At 41.2% G+C, this 23484-nt stretch overlaps 1 protein-coding gene across 1 annotated transcript in view; it reads right to left on the bottom strand.

The window, feature by feature from the left end:
- HSD17B4 (hydroxysteroid 17-beta dehydrogenase 4) overlaps window positions 1-23484 on the bottom strand; it is a 69918-nt gene that overhangs the window by 9275 nt on the left and 37159 nt on the right. Inside the window, exons 18-22 of the mRNA XM_081321586.1 lie at window positions 10005-10074; window positions 8622-8728; window positions 7907-7993; window positions 5675-5761; window positions 4116-4254 (exon numbers count right to left, since the gene is read on the bottom strand). Of these exons, the coding sequence (XP_081177712.1) occupies window positions 4116-4254; window positions 5675-5761; window positions 7907-7993; window positions 8622-8728; window positions 10005-10074 (490 nt within the window). The remainder of the gene's footprint in view (window positions 1-4115; window positions 4255-5674; window positions 5762-7906; window positions 7994-8621; window positions 8729-10004; window positions 10075-23484) is intronic.

Genomic DNA, 23484 nt, shown 5'->3' with positions numbered 1-23484 from the left:
AAGACTCTGGGACATAAAAACAAGCAAGCAAGTTTTAACCAAAGTTAACAAACAAAAATGGAGAAAAAAATACACCCAGGTTTGTTGTCATTAAAATGCCAGTCTAAAAAGGTAAATTATAGCTAAAATTAAGCTTAGCTAGCTGCCTTTTCTAATTGCTACATAAATTGTCCCTGGGTATTATATGAAAGAAAGACAGAATTTAGGACATAATAATGTTTGGGTCAATCTATCTTATGTCTGAATTGAAATATCAACTAGCAGAGCCTATGCAGTTTTTTCCCCCTCCATCTTCCTTGGAGAGGTGCTGACCTAAAGGTTTCACCATATGACACTTTACTTTTATAAAATGTAAAGCAGTGTTCAAAAGCAGTGGTTCAGAAATATTTCTGCTTTGGGCCTAAAGACAAGGGAGGTCAATTCCCATAACAACAACAACAACAGTAATAAAAAGAAGAAGAAGAAGAAGACCAACGAATACCTAATCAAGAAATACCCCTTAGAAACAAGGAAGATCAAGGAAGCACTGGAAATAATAAAGCAGCAAATAACAGCTGTAGCCAGGAAAATCAGTAGATACGAAGCTTGAATAGCAATAGAGGCATGGGAAGACAAAGCAGTACATGGCCAGTACATTAAAAAAATAGCTGGGAAAGCAGATAATAACAAGACCTGGCAATGGCTAAGAGCAGGAAAGTTGAAGAAAGAGACCAAGGGACTAATTCTGGCTACGGAAGACCAAGCCTTAAGGACAAATGTATACAAAGTCAAAATTGAGAAGACAGCATCAGACAGTAAGTGCCACCTATGCAAAGAAGCTGAAGAAACAGTGGACCACCTGGTAAGCTGCTGCAAGAAGATCACATAGACTGACTACAAGCAGCGGCATGACAAAGTAGCAACAATGGTGCATTGGAAGATCTGCAAGAAATATCATTTGCCTGTAAGCAAGAACTGGTGGGATCATAAAATAGAGAAATGCCTTGCGTACAGTCACTCATGCGCTCGTGACCTCTCGTTTGGACTACTGCAATGCTCTCTACATGGGGCTTCCCTTGAGGACCACCCGGAGGCTTCAACTGGTACAGAATGCAGCCATGCGAGTTGTGTTGGGGGTCTCCCGATACTCCCATGTTACACCTCTACTCCGCGAGCTGCATTGGCTGCCAGTTGCCCTCCGGGTGAGATTCAAGGTGCTGGTTATGACCTACAAAGCCCTACATGCCATGGGTCCGGATTACCTACGGCAGCACCTGCTGCCGGCATCAACTTCCCTCCGTCCAGTGCGCTCCCACAGAGTGGGCCTCCTCAGGGTGCCTCCGATCAGAGAATGTCGATTGGTGGCCCCCAGGGGGAGGGCGTTCTCTGTGGGCGCGCCAGACCTGTGGAACCGCTTGCCGGTTGAGCTCCGGATGGCCCCCGACCTTCGCTCCTTCCGGCACGATTTAAAAACTTATTTATTTGAACAATCTGGCCTGGTCTGATGGGTTTGGGGTTGGATTTAGTTTTAACACACTTTTATTATTGTATTATATTGGGCATAATTATTTAATTCTTTTTAACTCTTTTTTAACTTTTGTATTTACATTTTGATATTTATTGCCCTGTACACCGCCCTGAGTCCTTCGGGAGAAGGGCGGTATAAAAATTTAATAAATAAATAAATAAATAAATAAATAAATAAATAAATAAATAAATAAAGTCATAGAAAATGATAAAGTTAAACTGCTCTGAGACTTCAGAATTCAAACAGACAAGCACCTGCAACATAACACCCAGGATTTAACAATTGTCGATAAGAAAGACAAAAAAGTCTGGATAGTGGACGTGGCAGTACCTGGAGACAGCAGAATAAACGAGAAAGAACTGGAAAAGATAACAAAATACAAAGACCTACAAATAGAAATACAAAGACTGTGGCAAAGGCAAGCAAGGGTAATACCAATAGTAATAGGCGCCATGGGTGCAATCCCAGAACAACTGGAGCACCACTTCAACACCAGTGACAAATCTGCCATTAGTCAATTGCAAAAGGCGGCCTTACTAGAAACTGCTTCCATCCTGTGATGATATCTGTAATATCATCAAACATATCTGCCTATCCCAGGTCCTTGGTAAGGACTCGATAGATAGACAAAAATGCCAAATCCAGTCTGAACATCTGGCTGACTGTGCAAATAATAATAATAATAATAATAATAATAATAATAATAATAATAATAATAATAATAATAATAATAACAACAACAACAACAACAACAACAACAACAACTACAACAACAACAATGGAGAGAGAGAAAGAGGAAGGAGATTCACTATCACCACTAATATTTGTCACTGCACAGTTTCCTCTGTCAACAATACTGAATAACTCATGCCACGGCTATCAAACATCAAAAACATCTGCCACACAATCCCACCTCCTTTACATGGAAGATCTGAAGCTGTATGGAGAAACTCCATCTGAAATAGAATTGCTGCTCAACAATGTCCATATATATATAGCCAAGATATTGCAATGGAGTTTGATTTGGACAAATATGCCACACTCACTGACAAGGAAAAATAGTGAAAACTGAACAAATCAAGATGCTCCAGGAAAATAACATTAAGAATCTGGATGACGATGATTACTAAAAATACTTGACTATCCTTCAAGCTCACAACATCAAGCAGAAGAATATCTGAAGGACAATGATGAAGATGCACTGAAGTTAGCATATCAGGAAGGCTTACTGACTACTGGAGAGACCAAACTGGCCCACAAGAAAGACCAAATGAAGAACAGAATGTAGGCACGGGAAGACAAAGCACTACATGGCCAGTATATTAAGAAAAAGCTGGGAAAGCAGATAATAAGACCTGGCAATGGCTAAGAGCAGGAAAGTTGAAAAAGAGACCGAGGGATTAATTCTGGCTGCACGAGACCAAACCTTAAGGACAAGTGAATACAAAGCCAGAATTGAGAAGACAGCAACAGACAGTAAGTCCCATCCATGCAAAGAAGCTGAAGAAACAGTGGACCACCTGATAAGCTGCTGCAAAAGCACACAGACTGACTACAAGAAGCAGCATGACAAAGTAGCAACAGTGGTGCATTGGAAGATCTGCAAGAAATGTCATTTGTTTGCAAGCAAGAACTGGTGGGTCCATAAAAGAGAGAAAATCATAGAAAATGAAAAAGTTAAATTTCTCTGGGACTTTAAGATTAAAAGAGACATGCACCTGCCACATAACACCCCGGATGTAACAATTGTTGATAAGAAAGACAAAAAAGTCTGGATAGTGGATGTGACAGTGTCTGGAGGCAGCAGAACAAAAGAGAAAGAACTGGAGAAGATAACAAAATACAAAGAGCTACAAATAGAATAGAATGAGTATGGCAAAGGCAAGCAAGGGTAGTACCAATAGTAATAGGCGCCTTGGGTTCAATCCCAAAAGAACTGGAACATCACTTGAACACCTTGCAAAAGGCGGCTTTACCGGGAATAGCATCCATCCTGCGACAATATCTGTAACACCATCAAACATTCATATCTGCCTATCCCAGGTTCTTGGTAAGTACTCAATAGATAGACAAAAATGCCAAACCCAGTCTGAACATCTGGTTGACTGGATGATGATGATGATGTTAAAATTTTACAATCTTGTGGACCCACATTACTAGCTGTCCAGGAACACAGCTATTAATTATTAATATCATTCCTTGGTTAAAAGAAGGTTTTAGTCAAAGGCAAAGTTTGCTTAATGTGAGGACTGCCAGTATACAATATAGCTCTGGAAAAGAAAATTAGCAAAACAAAACATAGCATTCATTCAATTATTAGATTAAAATGCTCCCTTTCCTTCGTACATTCAAGGTTGCACAAACAGAACTCACATGCCTATTTTTTTTCCTGCACCAAATCTATGTGACAGATTGAACCAAGAGATAACAACTGGCTCAAACTTATGAATGTCCATGGCCGACAAAGGCACAATTACAATTGTCAGTTCCAGGACAAGGGAACATTATGTTGTTGCTTTTCACGTAGTGGGATTTAGAAACAAGATTCATTTATTCCATTAGAGGATAAAATAAGATGCTCCATAAATTAATTCAACTTGCAACTTACTCCATTGTGCTGCAGGCTTGTTATTCTTATTGATGTTCCACTGAAATACAGCATTTACTTTCTTCACCAGCTCATTTCCATCTTCTTTGATACGGCGACCAATTTCTTCAAAAATAAGGTCGCTCTGCAACCCTGTTGCCTAGCACAGAAATTGAAGGTTCTCTGAGAGATATTGCATTCACCTCACATCCATATTATTTAAGTCAGCCACTTTTATATAACGTTATAGCCTCCTTTTTAAGGTGTCACTAATAGAGACTAACTGCACTGAAAGAGAAATGAGATCAATATGCTGCTATTCACTTTAATCAGGAACAGTTCAAATCATTCACACCCTGGTCATCTTGTAGCTTTACCTATAAAGCCTTACATGGCATAGGATACAGCTACTTGAGGCACTGCCTATCTTCCCTAATATCTGCCTGTCCACTTGGGTCCAACAGGGTTTCAGCGCTCTTTCCTTCAGTTGAACAATGCCTTCTATCAGGATGCTGGAAGTGCACTTTCTCTGTCACAGTTCCTGCCCTGTGAAATGAGGTTCCTCCTGAGATCCAGGTAATATAATACTAGTGTCTTGGGAGCGCCTTGAAGACTTGGCTCATTGCCCAGGATTTTGGTTAGGAAGGGCATAGCCTCTTTTGAGGAGTAAGTGTATAATTTGTTGCTGCCTAGTTTTTTTCATTCATTTTTCCCCACTTTATCATTTATTACTGTATTGTTTTAGAACTTTAATATTTTCTTAATGATCAACTCAGCACTGGCAGTTGAGCAGTGTACAAAATAGAAACCTGTAAGAGAATAGTAGAAACATAGCAGATTTTAAGGTAAAATCATTATGGAAAACTACTGGGTAGATAAACTTTTTGCCTATCGTACAGCTTCTAAAGAAAAGAGTATTTTTGAACATTGTAGTGTATATTGGTCCACTTATAGATTGGCATCTATCAATAGAATGTATTCTTCATATTTCTGTCATGAATCTGTGTACCTCTAGGATTGAGAAATATGCAGTGTGTAAGATATCTAAGTCACTAAAATCACTAATTGTAAATGCTCTGATACACTTCTGGATGTAGCCCATTTAGTGACACGTAACAAATTTTTAAGTCGTTTTTTTTAACCCGAAATATTCAGATTATCCTCCCTTTCAATTTATATTCCCAATATCTCATTCACCAAAGAAAGTACCAAGTGATGCCAATACTATTGGATTGAGAATACACTGTTCTGATATGTTTGCATATTATTAATAAGCCTTAATGCTCAGCTGGAGAAAGGGTTCAATTCAGAGAACACAAGACCACATAACTAGCAAAAAGAATATAAGTGGCTAAATAAAAGTGGCTTCAGCAGCTTAAATAAATCTCTTTTTTGTCTAATACAGGCAGAATCTCACAGAGCAAATAAACAGATATTGGCTACATGTAAACAGGCAACACAATTTGGCTTTTTTGTGGAAGTACAAATGCTATATACAAAAGTTACTGCTATTGTTCTGACAGACAGCACACATAAATCTGGAGGCCATCATACCAAGAGGCTACTCATGTTTTTCCTACCTTAGGTTCCTTAGCTGAAGTCTGCATAGAAGATGACACTAGATCCATATATGCTCCTACAATTGCAGCATCTCCAGTCTCTTTGACCTGTAAAAGGAAAAAAAATAGAAGTGGGTTTTTCGTCTCCATAACATTACAATTACAAGCAGGGTTACTGCTATGCTTTATGTCAAGTGAGAAATCCTCTTCATTCCTTTCATTGCACAAACAAAGCCTCAGTATGAGGGAAATGAAAAAGTGAAATAATTAGAAATCATACAAAGCAAACCCTCCTAAATATAGAACAATTGCTCGTACAACTATTCATTATGATAATGCAAATAACAGTTAATGAAAGAAAATCTACAATTCCTAACACCGTTATGGATAAAATCCGCATGCACGGAAAAGAAACACTTGGTGTTAAATGTAGATTTATAAAGAACAGCTGCACATTTTAAGCACACTGCAAATGGAACAACAAGCTTCTAGCATTTAACAAACTGCAGCCATTTAACTTTGAATATGTTTTGTTTGTTTCAATAAAATACACTTTACGTTTTTCAAAATCTTTATTTACTTCCACAGCTCTATAGCAATACCTCTTCTCAGTTTGCTGTGGGCTTTTTACAAAAATACAGGAAGGAAATGTGTTTTAGAAAAATAGAGATGAATGAAAAATAAAAGATATTTTTTGCGGGGGGGGGGGTGATGCCAAGGGACTTCAAGCCAGAGGCAGTATCAACAAAGCCTATTTACATGGAACTTTTTTTTAAAAGGCCAACAAAGTCTGAGTGCACTTTTTATGAGAAAAAAGATTCAAGCACATGAAACAGGAGCTTTTAAAAGTTATTTTAATTCCTTTTCCCTAGATTTTTAATGTAAGTTTAAAAGACAAGACAAACTCTTTAAAGCAATTGCAATTAAATTGTTATATCAAGTCCTATGAAATAAAAAAGAGAAGTGAAGGAGAGTATGTAGTAATATGGCAGAACACATAAGGGTTCTCATGCCCCAAATCCTAGTTTCTGGTATCTCTAATTAAAAAATAAGGATTGGGGAAGTGATTAGAATTTTTTTTTAAATTCTAGACAGCTCCTGCCAGGTAGTAAGATCAAGTACCTTACAATATAAAGTAACTCTAAACCAGTCCACAAATTGTGCCTAAGAATAACATCATTATGGCTCTAACCCAATTTTATTGATGGCCATACATGCATCTAGACCAATATCAAGATACTGATTTTAATCTTGAACATTGCTTCTCTAGTCCACAAGAACAGGAGCTTCACAGCTAGGAACAGAGGACTGCCTAGAATGCCAGAGTTATGAAATTATTCAGTTTTGAAACAGAAAAAAATGCTTGGGTAAGCAAGCCACCTCAACCTGGTACCTAGACATATGCTGGGCAACTCGTACTATTCTTGGTCATGATGATTGGAATTGTAGCACATCACATCCAGAAGGCACAGTGTAGGGTTAAAACAGGTTACAAAATGGAAGAGAAGTTATTGTAGGATACAGCATATACACTAAATGAAAGTAAAGGTTCCCCTGCACATGCATGCTAGTCGTTTCCGACTCTAGAGGCCGGTGCTCATCTCCGTTTCAAAGCCGAAGAGCCAGCGCTTGTCCGAGGACGTCTCCGTGGTCATGTGGCCGGCATGACTAGATGCCAAAGGCGCACAGAACACTGTTACCTTCCCACTGTAGTGGTCCCTATTTTTCTACTTGCATTTTTACATGCTTTCGAACTGCTAGGTTGGCAGAAGCTGGGACAAGTAACAGGTGCTCACTCTGTTACGCGGCACTCGGCATTTGACCCGCCAAACTGCTGACCTTCTGATCGACAAGCTCAGTGTCCTAACCCACTGAGCCACCGTGTCCCTACTAAATGCTGGCAATTAAAGGGAATTAGAAATCTTAATTATATTATAAAAGTGTTTTTAGTATGTTAGTATTGATTATTTAAAAAATAAGATATGAATAAAATGAACATGTATCAAAATCTATGGGCCGAATTTAAATATATGCCTACATCTCTCTACTTTTCATCAAAGTATTCCTTATGCCATATCTAGAATTCTCAAGATGCTGTTTTAAACAGTTTTATGTACTAAAAGAAGTTTATGTTTATATGTTTAGGAAGTCTGCATACAAAAAGAAACATGTTAGCTTCTTCTGTTTATTTCCCAATGAAATCGGTGAGATTTATACAAACTATTAACAAGGCTATACTTTTGAGACTCTGACCTTGGTTTGAATATGAATTCTATTTCCTTCCTTCCACATTTCTGTTTGCAAAGTTTGCCCTGGGAAAACTGGTTTTGCAAAACGAATCTGTCAGAAGAAAAAAAATCAAAGACATTAAATATAGATAAAACATAATTGCATAATACAAAAATTAACCTTTGCAACCTCACCCACTTTTGCGACAAGAAGTCACATGTAAGAAAGAAAGAAAATGCAGACAACTTTGTTGTGAAGATCTTGCCTAACTTCATCAAGCCAGTAGTATGGGCATCTCAGGTGTTCTAGGTTAGGCATAATGTCACAACTGGATAATATAAGTAGAATCATAGAGTCTTGAATTATCAAGAAATCCATTTGTTTCTTTCTGAAGTCAGGAGAAGGTCAAAAGTCATGAGCTTTTCCACAGAAGTGGAAAATCTATGGGTCCCCAGATACTGCTGAATGACATCTCAATGATGGATCAGCCAGCGTGGCCAAGGATAAAGTGTGCTGGCAGTGGTAATTCAGAGACATCTTAGGAGTCACAGGTTTCCCACTGGGCGTACCAAACTGGAAACTAAGTCTTGTTCATTTTTTTAAAAAAAAGTAAATATCAAACTATGGCTTACAATTCTGGCTTGTTCAAACAATATAACGTAGCATTTTTGTAATTTTAAGAACTGTATTTAAGAAAAGTAATCTTCTATACTTAAGGAAAACATGAACCCATACAGACCTTAAGTGCCTTGAATTTGCTCACATCATTATTAGCAAAGTGTTTTAGAGCATGCCTGGCAGCAAATCCCAAAGTGCAAAGTCCATGCAATATTGGCTTCTGAAATCCTATTAGAAAACATTTTTTCAAAGAGTTTATTTATTTACATTCCTATGTTTAAGCGTGAACTCTAGTGATCGTGACTATTTATTGTTTTACAAACTCATTCATATGCACAACATGCACGTGCGCATGCACGTGCGCACGCGCGCACGCACGCACGCACACACGCACCCACCCACACACACAGAGTGTGTGTTAGAATCTACCTGCCAACAAAAACACTGAAATTAGTACAGATGGCTACATGAAATATTTGCAATAGAGCACATTGCTGGCTAAAGGACTGTAATCCGGTCACTCTCCAAAGCCCTCAACTGATGCATAACACAGCAGCCAAGTTGCTAACCAGGATCACAGTCTGGAACTGGAGAGAACAAAAGATCATCAGATCAAAAGTCTGCCTTATGCAGTTTTTTGACCCATGAAGATGCCAACAGAAAGCCAATAAACAGGCCATAACTATAATAGCACTGCTTGCAGTTTCCAACAGTTGCACATATTGTAATAAACAGCCTTGTAGCTAGGATTCAGAAACATCTTTATCCGCTATGAATTTGCCCAATCTCCGTTTAAAGTCATCTGAGGTTAAAGCTGACAATACAACTTGCAGTAGTAAATTCCCTTTATTTTTGGAGAAATAAAAGTCACTGTAGAAAGTAATCCTGATTGTATTTAAATGCTGTGATCTATAAATGTCTTGACCTACAGTGTATGAAGGACAATATTCTCCTTTAGGAAACTTTCTCTTTATTACATTCTGCTTCCAGGATGTTCCCATCTAGTAGGTAGATACCAGCCAAAAAAAAAGTGACTTCAAATGTGTTCTTGGTAACTCCCTGTTTAAGGAACATCTTTTCCAAGAATGCAGCATTCCTTTTTTGTTCTTTTGGCATTAGATAAAAATACTCATTTCTCCCACGCTTCAATGTTTCATTGTTTTAATCACCACAAGTTAATTTTAGATAAATTTAGTTTTCTCAAAGTGCTCAATATTTCTTTTGATGACCAACTCTAATCTTGAAGAATAATAAAATATATATATTTTTCAAACTGTTATTATTGTTATACATTTGAAACACACTTTCACCTAAAAACATCACCGTATTTTACATAAGGGAAAAACAAAAGCAACTTACAGTAATTTTATTCCAGGGAAAGAACACTGTTTGCTACAATTCAAACATCCTCAAACTTAATTATACATATTTTTTTAAAAGGACGATTTTTTTTTTAAAAAAAAGCAATAGTCATTCATTTCATGGAAAAGCTACTCAAACTCACCTCCAAGGGTTGCAAATCCAGGGTCAATGTGCAAAGGATTCCAATCACCACTAAGCCGATACAAGGCAGCCTACAGAAGAAAAATCATTTGAAAAACATGATCAACAAATAAATCAAACTTTACATTTTTTTTTCTTGTGACTAAGAGCAGAATTTACTCCAAAATACATTCATTGCAGTTTACAGTTTACTGAGAGGGAAATAAAGTAACATCATAAAAAAAAAACACACACACAACAAATTTCAAGATACAGAATCTAAGCAGGACACCACCGATGCTGTCATGTAACCAAACAGGCTCAATTCAGCTGCATTTCCTGGCACATCAGTCAAGCAAGGATGAACACAGAATGGAAAGTCGTTTGTGTTTTCATCCTCCAGAACAGATTGATACATTGTGTGGAGTGTACATCTGCCTGATTCGGCCAAATGGGCTGAGATAGTACATAGAATGAGAGATGGAGAAGGTTTCTATAGAACCTTGTTTTTGAATCAACTACCTAACCACTACAATTTGTAAACAAACAAACAAACTGAAGCATGTCATTTGAGCGACCAACGACAGGATCAAAATCTGAAAGGAAGTTAATTCCAGTTCTGTTTCAATACTACCACTGCTATCAATACGCAATAAAATGCTGCTGGAATGTTTTTATTTACCATTTCAGCTAAGCTAACTATGCCATTTTGCAGGACAGTCTCTTCCAAATTCTCTATTTGACTTTTTTTTTCTTCCTCTCTTCACAATGTCCAGCTAGGTGATAGTGCCTATCTGACCTGAACTGGGTTCAGGGAAAAAAGAAAAGCAGGCAAGAAGGGTAGAACCAGTTAATACTTAAGATGATCCTCCCTCAAATCCTAGGGTTTTAGGCTGGAGAGACAAGTTCCAAATCTTGGAAGAAGACAGCATCAAGCCAGTTCTGCATTACTGCCGGGAAACCACATAAACATCATGAGATGATATAGGTTCTCCTGCTTAAGTGGGGGGCTGGACTAGAAGACCTCCAAGGTCCCTTCCAGCTCTATTCTATTCTAAGATTGCTAAACTTTGTTTGAAAGAACCTTTACTTTTGTTTTCATAATAATCAGGTGCCATCTCCTGTCCAAGGAGAATGATTAGAATTTAGAGTTGAGGAAGAAACCAAATATTATTTGGAGTATTACAAACCTTAAGATTTCCTAAGCCTTCAGATATCTCTGTATTGTGTGCAATTCAATTTTCTTTTTGCTATAGGAGCTGGTACCTGAGAAAGAGTTTGCTATTGTACACAAAAATACGTATTTGTGTGTCTATGTGTGTGTGTTATTTATGTGGATGGAGGCATAGATATATAGTTGTACAAAATCTATATTTAAAAAAGACACTTCAAAATCAAGGGGGATGCTCTAAACATAACCAACAGCAACATTTTGGATTCTTTTTCTTTCACAGAAACCTTTAGCATTCATGCCAGTCTTTATTTCTTTTCCATTCTCAGACTGACCCTCTGGGCAGAGAATATTCTTTAGGCACATATTAATATTCTTTTTCCATAAGCTATATGTGCAACTGAACAAACCTTAAATATATGCATCATGTTTCTTCCTGATAGTCCAAATATTTATATCTTTTCAGCTTAAGAATTGCTATTAATTTTGGAAAGCTAAGATTCTGGATTTTGCTGTATAAACTGTTGACAAGATGACTGACACATGAAATAACTTAATGGGATCAAATCTGCAATGCTGTTAAGCTGCGACTCCAGAGGAATCACTTAGGTTCTTACATGGGATCCTCCACTATTCAGTAAAAAAAAATCCATATTACAGTACTGTTAGGTCATCTGTGTCAGGACATATATTTACTGAGCAAAGAAGAATTAATTGTAAGTACAGTGACATAGTAACCTGGTCCAAAGAGATATATATTTGGTCTATGTCTTTGGTCCAGAAACTACATTACAATTCAATGGAGAAAAATGGCAGTCCATCATATCTAGAGGTTGATGAATGCTGATGTACAGTTGGAGTGAACCTGCTCATCTGTTACTTTGTTATATAACTGAGACATTTAGGACTGATGGGGAGCAGGCAGCAACCAGATGTTTCTTAAGGTAGAACTGAAGTATATTAGAAAGCAAAACTGTTCCAGAAGCATACAACTCACTTTTTATAAACTGCTATGTACAACTTGGCTTCGTTTATTTATAGCCTACCTTTATTATTTTTGTAAATAACTCAACATATCTAATATTCCTCCCTTCTCATATTTTCCCCACTAAAAGAACCCTGTCAAAAGTCACCCAGCAGGCTTTCATGCCTAAGGTAGGACTAGAAACCACAATCTCCTGGCCCTAGAATTTGCTGCTTCTGAGTTAATGTTCATGCTTCCAAAAATCACTTTGCCAACAACTGTATGGGGAATCTATTCTGTCTTAATTAAAAGTAATTTAAGAGCACAGATAAAATTGGCAAAAGAGAACTGAAAAACCAATGAAATAACCCTAGCAACCTCTACATGCCTGCAACAATGATATTTCCTTTCATTTTCAATATCATGTAAAAAAATCTGGACCATGACAAAAATCAAATCATTAGGAGTAATAGACTGAAGTCAGTTGTGATATGGGTGGATTGTTCTCCAATTAATAACAGAAACTGTCAAATTTTATTTCCTAACAATTTAGAAGTTCTGCCAGATCAAAAGTGGAAAGACAATATCCAGCCTGTCTGTACCCATTTTTCAGTACTGCCAGCTGTCAACAATAAAGGTTACAGGCAAAACTAACATAAATTGAAGCCAACAATACAATCATGCATTATTTTATGAATGAGAGAAAATGAATCAGCCTCTCTCTCTCTAAGTAAAAAGTGTTTTAATCAAATATATTTTCAGACCTAGAATAAAGCAAACAATTATAGTGGCATAGTATAGCTAAGTAATTAATAAAGCTAAATTGAAAATATGTAGATCCACAACTGAATTTCTTACCCCTTTACATTTTGATAAAGAGCAGTTCTGCCCCTATCTGGTTGAGGATCACAGTTCTCAAAAGAAACAGTGAACATTTTTTCTTGCAGTGTTTTTTTTATAAAAACACTGAAAATCCCTCTCTTTCCTTAATTACAAAATATAACACAATATAGCATTGCAAGTGTACACATGGCATTTTATAGAGTTCTTCATAATAATAACTGAAAGAAGCTATATCAACGGGAGTATCACATGCATATTTTTCTTCTGTTTATCCATTCTTGTGTGAACATCTGCACAGAACTAGGTTCTGTTTAACTTCTTGCTATCAATTTAAAACATACTTATGGAAGGCTATATGAGTGAAAACTTTCTACTACATTCATAAAATAATATAAATTTCTTGAAAATATGGAAACTTAACAAATATTTAAAGTTTAAATTAAAGCTCTTGAAAGCAAATATGTTATACAAGAGAATGTACATACGGAGAGAAAAACTATCAGTAGCTTCACACGCACACATAAAGGGGAATGTTTGCTCTGAAAATTGATATAGCAAGGAATGCTATAAAGATAAATTTAGTTGTCAGATATTAAACATTTGTGTAAGGGAAAAAAGCAACGGCCTGACAAAACCCTTAAGCTACAGTTTTATCTTCTATCATCTAGAAATAAACACACTGGCCAAAGGACGCTTAAAAAAAATATCTAAGCTAGAATTAGGTCTGCCCTCTGCAAGATTAATCCCTTACAAGATTATTTTCTATAATAACAAACAGCAGCACTGTGAATTAAGGCCAGCCCTGTTGTTTAACTCCATAACCCTATCAAAGAGCAGCTGAAATAGCAAGGGAAGAAAAACAGAAATAAAAGAACACTAAAGCATCCAAGGATATGTAATTTGTGGAGCAAAAAATCAATCTATGGCAGAAACAATATACATACATTTTTGGCATGTCATGCTACCAAATTAAAAGCAAATATTACAAGGACCCACAGATTTCACTTTCTCTCATAGAACAATGAATCCTTGAAGTTCATCAAGACCTTGAGATATGGAAGGATAGGAGGAAAAGAATTAAAACTAAAGATGAGCTAATGAAACCGATGTTAAATGCACATATACAGTATCCACACTCTGAGAGTGCTTTTGTTTTCCTGAATCACAGGGGCTATTACATGTATACTTTTAAAAAAATTTTGTTGTTGTTAGTTGCGAAGTCGTGTCCGACCCATCGCAACCCTATGGACAATGTTCCTCCAGGCCTTCCTGTCCTCTACCATCTTCTGGAGTCCATCTAAGCTCACGCCTACTGCTTCAATGACTCCATCCAGCCACCTCATTCTCTGTCGTCCCCTTCTTCTCTTGCCCTCAATCTTTCCCAGCATTAGGCTCTTCTCCAGTGAGTCCTTCCTTCTCATTAGGTGGCCAAAGTATTTGAGTTTTAGCTTCAGGATCTGGCCTTCTAAAGAGCAGTCAGGGTTGATCTCCTCTAGGACTGACCGGTTTGATCTCCTTGCAGTCCAAGGAACTCGCAGGAGTCTTCTCCAGCACCATAGTTCAAAGGCTTCAATTCTTTGGCGCTCAGCCTTTCTTATGGTCCAGCTTTCACTGCCATACATTGCAACTGGGAAGACCATAGCCTTGACTATACGCACTTTTGTTGACAGGGTGGTGTCTCTGCTTTTTAGTGTGCTGTCTAGATTTGCCATGGCTTTCCTCCCAAGGAGCAAGCGTCTTTTAATTTCTTGGCTACAGTCCCCATCTGCAGTGATCTTGGAGCCCAGGAAAATAAAATCTGTCACTACCTCCATTTCTTCCCCATCTATTTGCCAGGAATTGAGAGGGCCGGATGCCATGATCTTGGTTTTCTTAATGTTTAGTTTCAACCCAAGTTTTGCACTCTCCTTCTTCACCCGCAACAAGAGGCTCTTTAGTTCTTCTTCACTTTCTGCCATTAGAGTGGTATCATCTGCATATCTTAGGTTGTTGATGTTTCTTCCGGCAATCTTAATTCCAACTTTTGATTCATCTAGCCCTGCCTTTCTCATGATGTGCTCTGCATATAAGTTAAATAGGCAAGGCGACAGTATACAGCCTTGCCGGACTCCTTTCCCAATTTTGAACCAATCAGTGGTTCCGTGTCCAATTCTCACTGTTGCTTCTTGGCCCGCATATAGATTTCTCAAGAGACAAATAAGATGGTCTGGTATGCCCATCTCTTTAAGGACTTGCCAGAGTTTGTTATGATCCACACAATCAAAGGCTTTAGCATAGTCAATGAAGCAGAAGTAGATGTTTTTCTGGAACTCTCTAGCTTTCTCCATGATCCAGCGTATGTTAGCAATTTGATCTCTAGTTCCTCTGCCTCTTCGAAATCCTGCCTGTACTTCTGGTAGTTCTCGATCCACATACTGCTGGAGTCTAGCTTGTAGAATTTTAAGCATAACTTTACTAGCATGAGAAATGAGTGCAATGGTGCGATAGTTTGAACATTCTTTGGCACTGCCTTTCTTTGGAATTGGAATGTAAACTGATCTTTTCCAATCCTGTGGCCACTGTTGAGTTTTCCAAATTTGCTGGCAAATTGAGTGTAGCACTTTTACTGCATCGTCTTTTAAGATTTTGAATAGCTCAGCTGGAATACTGTCACCTCCACTAGCTTTGTTGTTGCTCAGCTTTTCTAAGGCCCACTTCACTTCACATTCTAGGATGTCTGGCTCGAGGTCAGTGACCACCTCATTGTGATTATCAGGGACGTTAAGCTCATTCTTGTATAGTTCTTCTGTGTAATTTTGCCACCTCTTCTTAATCTCTTCTGCCTCTGTTAGGTCCCTGCCATTTTGGTCCTTTATCATGCCCATTTTTGCATTAAACGTTCCTTTCATCTCTCCAATTTTCTTGAAAAGATCTCTGGTCCTCCCTAGTCTATTGTTTTCTTCTATTTCTTTGCATTGTTCATTTAAGAAGGCATTCTTATCTCTTCTAGCTATTCTCTGGAATTCTGCATTTAATTGGGCATATCTTTCTTTTTCTCCCTTGCCTTTTGCTTCCCTCCTTTCCTCAGCTATTTGCAAAGCTTCCTCAGACAGCCATTTTGCTTTCTTGCATTTCTTTTTCTTTGGGATGGTTTTGGTTGCTACCTGTTGTACAATGTTGTGAACCTCTGTCCATAGTTCTTCAGGCACTCTGTCTATCAGATCTAATTCCTTAAATCTATTTGTCACCTCTACTGTATATTCAACAGGGATATGATTTAATTCATACCTGACTGGCCTAGCGCTTTTCCCTACTTTCTTTAATTTAAGCCTAAACTTTGCAACAAGAAGCTCATGGTCTGAGCCACAGTCAGCTCCTGGTCTTGTTTTTACTGACTGTATAGAGCTTCTCCATCTTTGGCTGCAGAGCATATAGTCAATCTGATTTCTGTGTTGACCGTCTGGTGATGTCCATGTGTAAAGCCGTCTCTTCGGTTGTTGGAAAAGAGTGTTTGCTATGACCATCGTATTCTTTTGACAAAATTCTATCAGCCTGTGCCCTGCTTCATTTTGTACTCCAAGGCCAAACTTGCCTGTTATTCCAGTTATCTTTTGGCTTCCTACTTTAGCATTCCAATCCCCCATGATGATAAGGACATCATTTCTGGGTGTTAGTTCTATAAGGTGCTGTAGGGCTTCATAGAACCGGTCAATTTCATCCTCTTCAGCACCGGTGGTTGGGGCATAGACTTGGACTACTGTGATATTGAATGGTTTGCCTTGGATTCGAACTGAGATCATTCTGTCATTTTGAGGATTGTATCCCAGTATTGCTTTTCCTATTTTTTTATTGACTATGAAGGCTACTCCATTTCTTCTGAGGGATTCTTGCCCGCAGTAGTATACCTGATGGTCATCTGAATTAAATTCACCCATTCCTGTCCATTTTAGTTCGCTGATACCTAAGATGTCAATGTTTAGTCTTGTCATCTCTTGTTTGACTACGTCCAGCTTTCCTTGATTCATGGATCTTACATTCCAGGTTCCTATGGAGAAAAAATCTTTACAGCATCGGACTTTCCTTTCACCACCAGACATATCCACAGCTGAGCGTCCTTTCGGCTTTGGCCCAGTCGCTTCATTCTTTCTGGCGCTACTAGTACTAGCCCTCTGCTCTTCCCCAGTAGCATATTGGACGCCTTCCGACCTGAGGGGCTCATCTTCCAGCGTCATATCGTTTTGCCTTTTGGTACTGTCCATAGGGTTTTCATGGCAAAGATACTGGAGTGGGTTGCCATTTCCTTCTCCAGTGGATCACGTTTTGTCAGAACTCTCTGCTATGACCTGTCCGTCTTGGGTGGCCCTGCACGGCATAGCTCATAGCTTCATTGAATTACGCAAGCCCCTTCGCCACGACAAGGCAGTAATCCATGAAGGGGTAAAAAATTTAACATGCACATATTTCTGTTTATAAATTTCTACTACGAAAAGTTTCACTTAAGATATATAGTCCTGGGATGTAGGTGCTTCCATTGAGTTGGCAAAAGATCCGTTTGGTCTGTTAAGTCATTTGAAATCTCCCTTCCTTTTATGTAACTAGGCTGCTGTCTGGATTCTTGGCTTTGCTGTTTATTGCTATGCTATTGCTGCTTATTTATGCTTACTATAAGAGTTGAAAACAAAGAGACCACTGAAGCTTCTGAAGCTTCCCCCAGTCTTTAATACTATACTTTATGTGGTGTTTCAATATCCAGCACAATTCAATGCAACTACAGTAACAGAAGTAATAACAGAAGCCAAACAGACCCCCAGACTAGAAACAGTATGAATTGTAGAGGTCACCAATAAATCCTAGAGGTAGGAACATTTAACTGGTTGAAGAATGGTACCTACTAGTGAAATCTCCTACACAGTCCACCAGTACCTCATGCTTCTTCTATAAGCATGGGTTCAGTGGTAGTGCAAAGGTGTTCATGTGTTCCCCAAACAGAGAAATTCTCTGCATGTACCTCGTGTCTCAGTAAAGGTCCCTTTCACATTGACTCAAAGATGTAGTTCTGTATGTCCATCCCCTTCAATGTAGAGGTGCAGCTATTGATAGATTATTTCAATATCTTTCATAATCTTTTCCATTATGAATCATTTAAAAACTATGGCAATGCTGGATTTGAACTGCCCTATTGTAGAGAGTAAAGATGACATTGAAGGAGACATGGGGAAACCCTTCCCCAGAGCATGAGAAGAAAAATGTAGATTGAACCTGTGATATGTAGAAAGTGTGGACAAACGTCTTGTTTGTATCTTTAAGTAAAAAATGAACCCAGACAACACGTTGTTTACTAAGCACTAATGATTTGTAAAAAAAAGAAAATCAATAAAATATGATAAAAAAGAAAAAGTGTCCACAAACTTCTCAGTCACTTTCCTAATTTACATTTTATAAAAAAGGGAGGAGGAGGAAGTGCAATCAGACTTACAAGATTGTGTTACTATAGCCAGTCTAAATAAAAATAGTTTTTAACTTTTGTGTGAAGTTTATTTCTTGGTTTTCTGCCTTGTAGCACAGACATCTATGACTGGATATTTGGACCATCTTGATGGGGGACATGCCCCACCTTTAGTTGTGGGGGGGGAGTTGAATTGCCTTTAGGATTGTTGCACAATTTGAGGAATCTTCTTAGATTTATAGTTCTTTCTCAAAGAGGGGTGAGTGGGGGCAGCTGGCTGAAACCAATTTGGGAGATAGTGTTTGTTTTCTCTGGACATTCTGTTTATACTGTGTGGAATAGTTTTATTTAAATGTTATACTGCCCAGAGTCATAATGAAGTCAAACAGTTTATACATTTAATACATATACTTCTAACAAAGACTTTAAAAAAACTTTTCTTACATAGCAGTAGGACAAAAGATGGAAGTTACACAATACACTTAAGGGCAAAATTGTTGAAAATTCAGTATTTCATGGAATCTTGGACATGCTTCATGGCAAAGTACTGTGTGCTTTCTTCTACTAGGACTGAAGATGTTACCTAGTTGGGTAATGAAACATCTGTAGGAAAACAACCAAATTCAGAAAATACCAGGGACCCCACAGCTCAATTTTGAGCTACACATATTCTCTTCTAGTGGTTTATATTACATATTGAGAAAACAGTGTAATCTTAATAAAAAATGCCTTTTTAGGTACTAGCCTCAATCAGCTGTAGGGAGATTGTGTATATTCCAATATATTTGTACAACTATAGTAGCTGAAGTATAAATACTTCTTAAAACATGAATAGAGGAGAATATTTTATCAACACTTATTAGGTCAATTTACAATATTTGCACAATAATCCACCTGGTTTTTTTGTTTTTTTTTACTGAGCATGCCCAAGATGGCGGACGTGCTCGGCTAAGCTCCGTTTGGAGCTCCAGCAATGTGGCGACCCTGGGAGCCTCACAGGAACATTTTTTTCTGTGAAGGACTTGGATGGGGGACGAGGACGAGGTGAGCCTCTGTACTGCTGACTTTTGGCCCCGCGAGCCCTGAACTCTCCGAGGTTTTTCCATCTAAGCCCGGAAGAGTTTTTAGAGGCCTTAGAGGACGCGGAGGAGCTGAGCAGCGCTCCGTGCTGCATGATCAGCTGTTCGTCGGACCAGCTGTTTGTCGGGAGGCTTGCAGACTTGGCGAACTCTAATGGAGGCTGCCGGAATGCCTGGAAGACCCAGATATTCTGCGGAGCTCTACTCTACGCGGCGCCGACCAGCTGACTGTTGGGGCCGGGAGTTTTTTGAGAGTTTTGAGAGCTTGATTAAGAACTTGTTGGAGCCGGGCGGAGGATTTTGGAGGCCTGCGTTACGCCGACCAGCTGACTGTCGGCCCTGATGGAGTTTGCGGATCCTGAAGGCGTTCTCGAAGCCTGTGGAGCCCGGGACAACTTTTTAGAGCTTGGCGGTGTTCCGGAGCGCTCTTCAGCTGCTTGGGGGAGCCGCGTGTTGACTGATTAACTATGAATCGCGGCTTGGAGCAGCGTTGGCGTGGAAGTGTTGAAGTGGTCGAGATATTGCCTGGTTGGTGTCTGAGATGGCTGGCGACGGAGAGAGTGGATTACCGCGGCCTTTCTGGTATGGCGACCTGGCCTGGTGGGGGAATGCGGACGCTGATGCCTCGGACGTTAATGAGACACAATTTAACCCCTGCGCCGCCAGAACTGACTAGACCATGTTTTGTGGTTCTGTTGAACTACCATGGTCTCGGTTTCCCTTCCCGGCTGACTATCATCTGGTCTTCCTACAATATGAAATTGAACTATGTAACCGGAGCTCTCCCACCATTCTATGTCTCTACAGGCTTATCAGCCCTGATGTATTTCGCTGACTTTTTTTTTGCTCTAATTCCCTCCTCTCTCCTCCCCTTATAATTTTCGAAGGTCCGGGTTACAACCACTGTGGGAGAGTGGTTGAGATCTTACATCTGCTGCCCCCGGAGGTGAGAGCTCTGGGTGGTATTGCTTCCCCCCGGTTGTATATACCAGGCTGCTCCCCGGCCCCGACCGCCGTGAGAGGGCGGGATTCGATCTGTTCGGGGTTTCCCAGCTCTAGTGGCAGTGGAGCTGGGCTGGCACTCTGGTCACTTGCCTTCGACTTATGTTGAGATCCTCCCATATCGATCTGGTCTGCCTTGCTGCCTTTTTTGTCGGACTTGTTTAATAATCATCATGCGTCTGACTTATCCTAGCACAGTTTTGCTCGCCCTCAGGGGGCCCCCCCGTCCTGGGAGCGACCCGCCTTACTCTTTACACCTCCTCTTGATGAAGGGCCCGATTGTTGGGACCCTGAGAGATGGCTGGGCATGGGTAGGGGCCTCCGATATAAATCAACTAAGAGGCCCCTGGTTAATTTTTTGGCTAAATTTTTTAGGAGGTTAGGGAGGGGGGTGGGATTTTCTTTTGGTTGTTCGGATATGGGGGGTAGTCCAACAACCGTTGTTCAGGCCAGGTCCGGGATTGATCGCGGGGGGGGAGGAGCGGGGGTCGGTTGCCTCCGGGGCTCCAGGGCAAGTCGTGGGATTACCTATTCCCACAACGTTAGGGAATGGCAGCAGGTGTAGGAACAGAGGGCCGTATCAATCTCAGGGAAGGCCTCTCCGCTGCTTGCAAGCGGTGAGGCACTCCGACCCTCTTGTTCCGCCCCGAGGTCCCGGGAGTGAGGATGTGCAGCCTCCTGAGCTCCGGCTGGTGTATCTGAATGCCAGGTCTGTCGCTAACAAAGCTCCTCTCGTCCGTGATTTGGTCGAGTGTGAGCAGGCGGACCTGGCTTGCATCACGGAGACTTGGTTGGGCCCAGAGGGCGGTATTCCTCTGGTTGATCTTTGCCCACCAGGTTTCCGGGTGCTACACCGGCCTCGGGCTCAGGGTAGGGGTGGGGGAGTGGCTGTTGTTATGAGGGAGACCGCGGGAGGCCACCGTTCCTCAGATAGTCAGGTGTGAGTCTCTCTTTTTGAGATGCGGCCCTGGTGCGCAGTTGGGCTTGCTGCTGGTGTACCTTTCGCCTAGTCACGCAGCAGCAGCCCTGCCCGAGCTTCTCGATGTCCTCTCTGGGTTGGTGATTGAGTTCCCGAAACTTATAGTTTTGGGGGACTTCAATCTACCATCTCTGGGAGGATCATCTGAGTTGGCTCGGGAGTTCATGGCTTCCATGACGGCCATGGACCTGACGCAAGTAATTTCAGGACCGACTCATGAGGGAGGCCACACCCTTGACCTAGTTTTCTTATCTGGACGGTGGTTAGATGATCTTGGTGGGGGCTCTCCAATTATTATGCCCCTGTCATGGACCGATCATCATCTCCTGCGGCTGGTCTTCCGTTTTGCTACCCCCCGCCGTGGGTGTGTGGAACCAGTTAGATGGTACCGCCCCAGACGCTTAATGGATCCCGAGAGGTTCCAGGCAGCGCTGGGGTCCCCACCTGCCTCCCCCACTCACAGCTCGGCAGATGCCTTAGTGGAAGCCTGGGAAAGGGCGGCCACTGAGGCTCTTGACCGAGTTGTACCCTTGCGGCCCCTGACCCGATGCAGATCCCGTCGAGCTCCATGGTTCTCCGCGGAGCTCCGGGAGATGAAGCGTCGGAGACGGGGCCTAGAGAGCAGTTGGAGGTCCAGCCGATCCGAATCCGACCGATTGCGACTAAGAACCTACATTAGGTCTTATCTCGCTGCGATAAGGGTGGCGAGGTCTAATCACTTCGCTACCCTTATCGCGTCCGCAGATAATCGCCCGGCCGCTCTGTTTAGGGTGACTCGCTCCCTCCTTAATCAGGAGGTGAGGGAGGAACCCTTGCAGGGTCGTGCCGAGAAGTTTAACAATTATCTGTCGGACAAAATCGCTCGGATTCGGATCGGTCTGGACTCTGACTGGGCAGAGTCTGGCGATCAGGACACGGGCGGTCTTGTCGATATCACCTGGGAGGAGTTTGATTCTGTGACTCCGGAGGAAGTGGACAGGATTATGGGGAGACTGAGCTCCACCACATGTTTATTGGACCCGTGCCCTTCCTGGCTGGTTTATGCAGCCCGGAAGAGGACACGCAGCTGGTTCCAAGCAGTTATATCAGCTTCTTTGAGTGAGGGTAGCTTCCCTGCCGTCTTGAAAGAGGCGGTGGTGAGGCCTCTCCTCAAGAAGCCTGCCTTGGACCCAGCTGTATTGAACAACTTTCATCCGGTCTCCAACCTTCGCTTTCTTGCGAAGGTTGTTGAGAGTGTGGTGGCGCATCAGCTCCCTTTGGTCCTGGATGAAGCGGATTATCTAGACCCGTACCAATCGGGTTTCAGGCCCGGGCACAGCACGGAGACGGCATTGGTCGCGCTGGTGAATGATCTCTGGAGGGCTCGGGACAGGGGTCATTCCTCTGTTCTAGTCCTATTAGACCTCTCAGCGGCTTTCGATACCATCGACCATGGTATCCTGCTGCGGCGTCTCAGGGGATTGGGAGTGGGAGGCACGGTCTTACAGTGGTTCTCCTCCTATCTCCAGGGACGCTCGCAGTCGGTGTTGACAGGAGGGCAGAGGTCGACCGCGAGGTCTCTCGTTTGTGGAGTTCCTCAGGGGTCGGTCCTCTCGCCTCTCCTGTTCAACATCTACATGAAACCGCTGGGTGAGATCATTCGTGGCTTTGGAGTTGGGTATCATCAGTATGCTGATGATACCCAGCTTTTTCTTTCGACCCCAAACCACCCCAGTGATGCCCTCAACGTGATGTCCCGTTGCTTGGAGGCGGTTCGGGTCTGGATGGGGAGGAACAGACTTCAACTCAACCCCGACAAGACCGAGTGGCTTTGCATACCTTCATCCCGGGTTTATTCGGATATTCCATCTCTTTCTATGGGGGGTGAATTATTACCCCCCGTAGATAGGGCTCGCAACTTGGGAGTCCTCCTAGATTCACGGCTCACCTTGGAAGATCACATGGTGGCTGTGACTAGGGGGGCTTTCGCCCAGGTTCGCCTGGTGCGCCAGTTGCGGCCCTAACTAAGCCGGGATGATTTATGCACGGTCACTCATGCG

The sequence above is a fragment of the Vipera berus genome (assembly GCF_964194415.1).
Source record: "Vipera berus genome assembly, chromosome: 2".
NCBI lineage: Eukaryota > Metazoa > Chordata > Lepidosauria > Squamata > Viperidae > Vipera > Vipera berus.
Note: the sequence above shows the minus strand (reverse complement) of the source record. Positions and strands in the feature narration are given on the sequence as shown.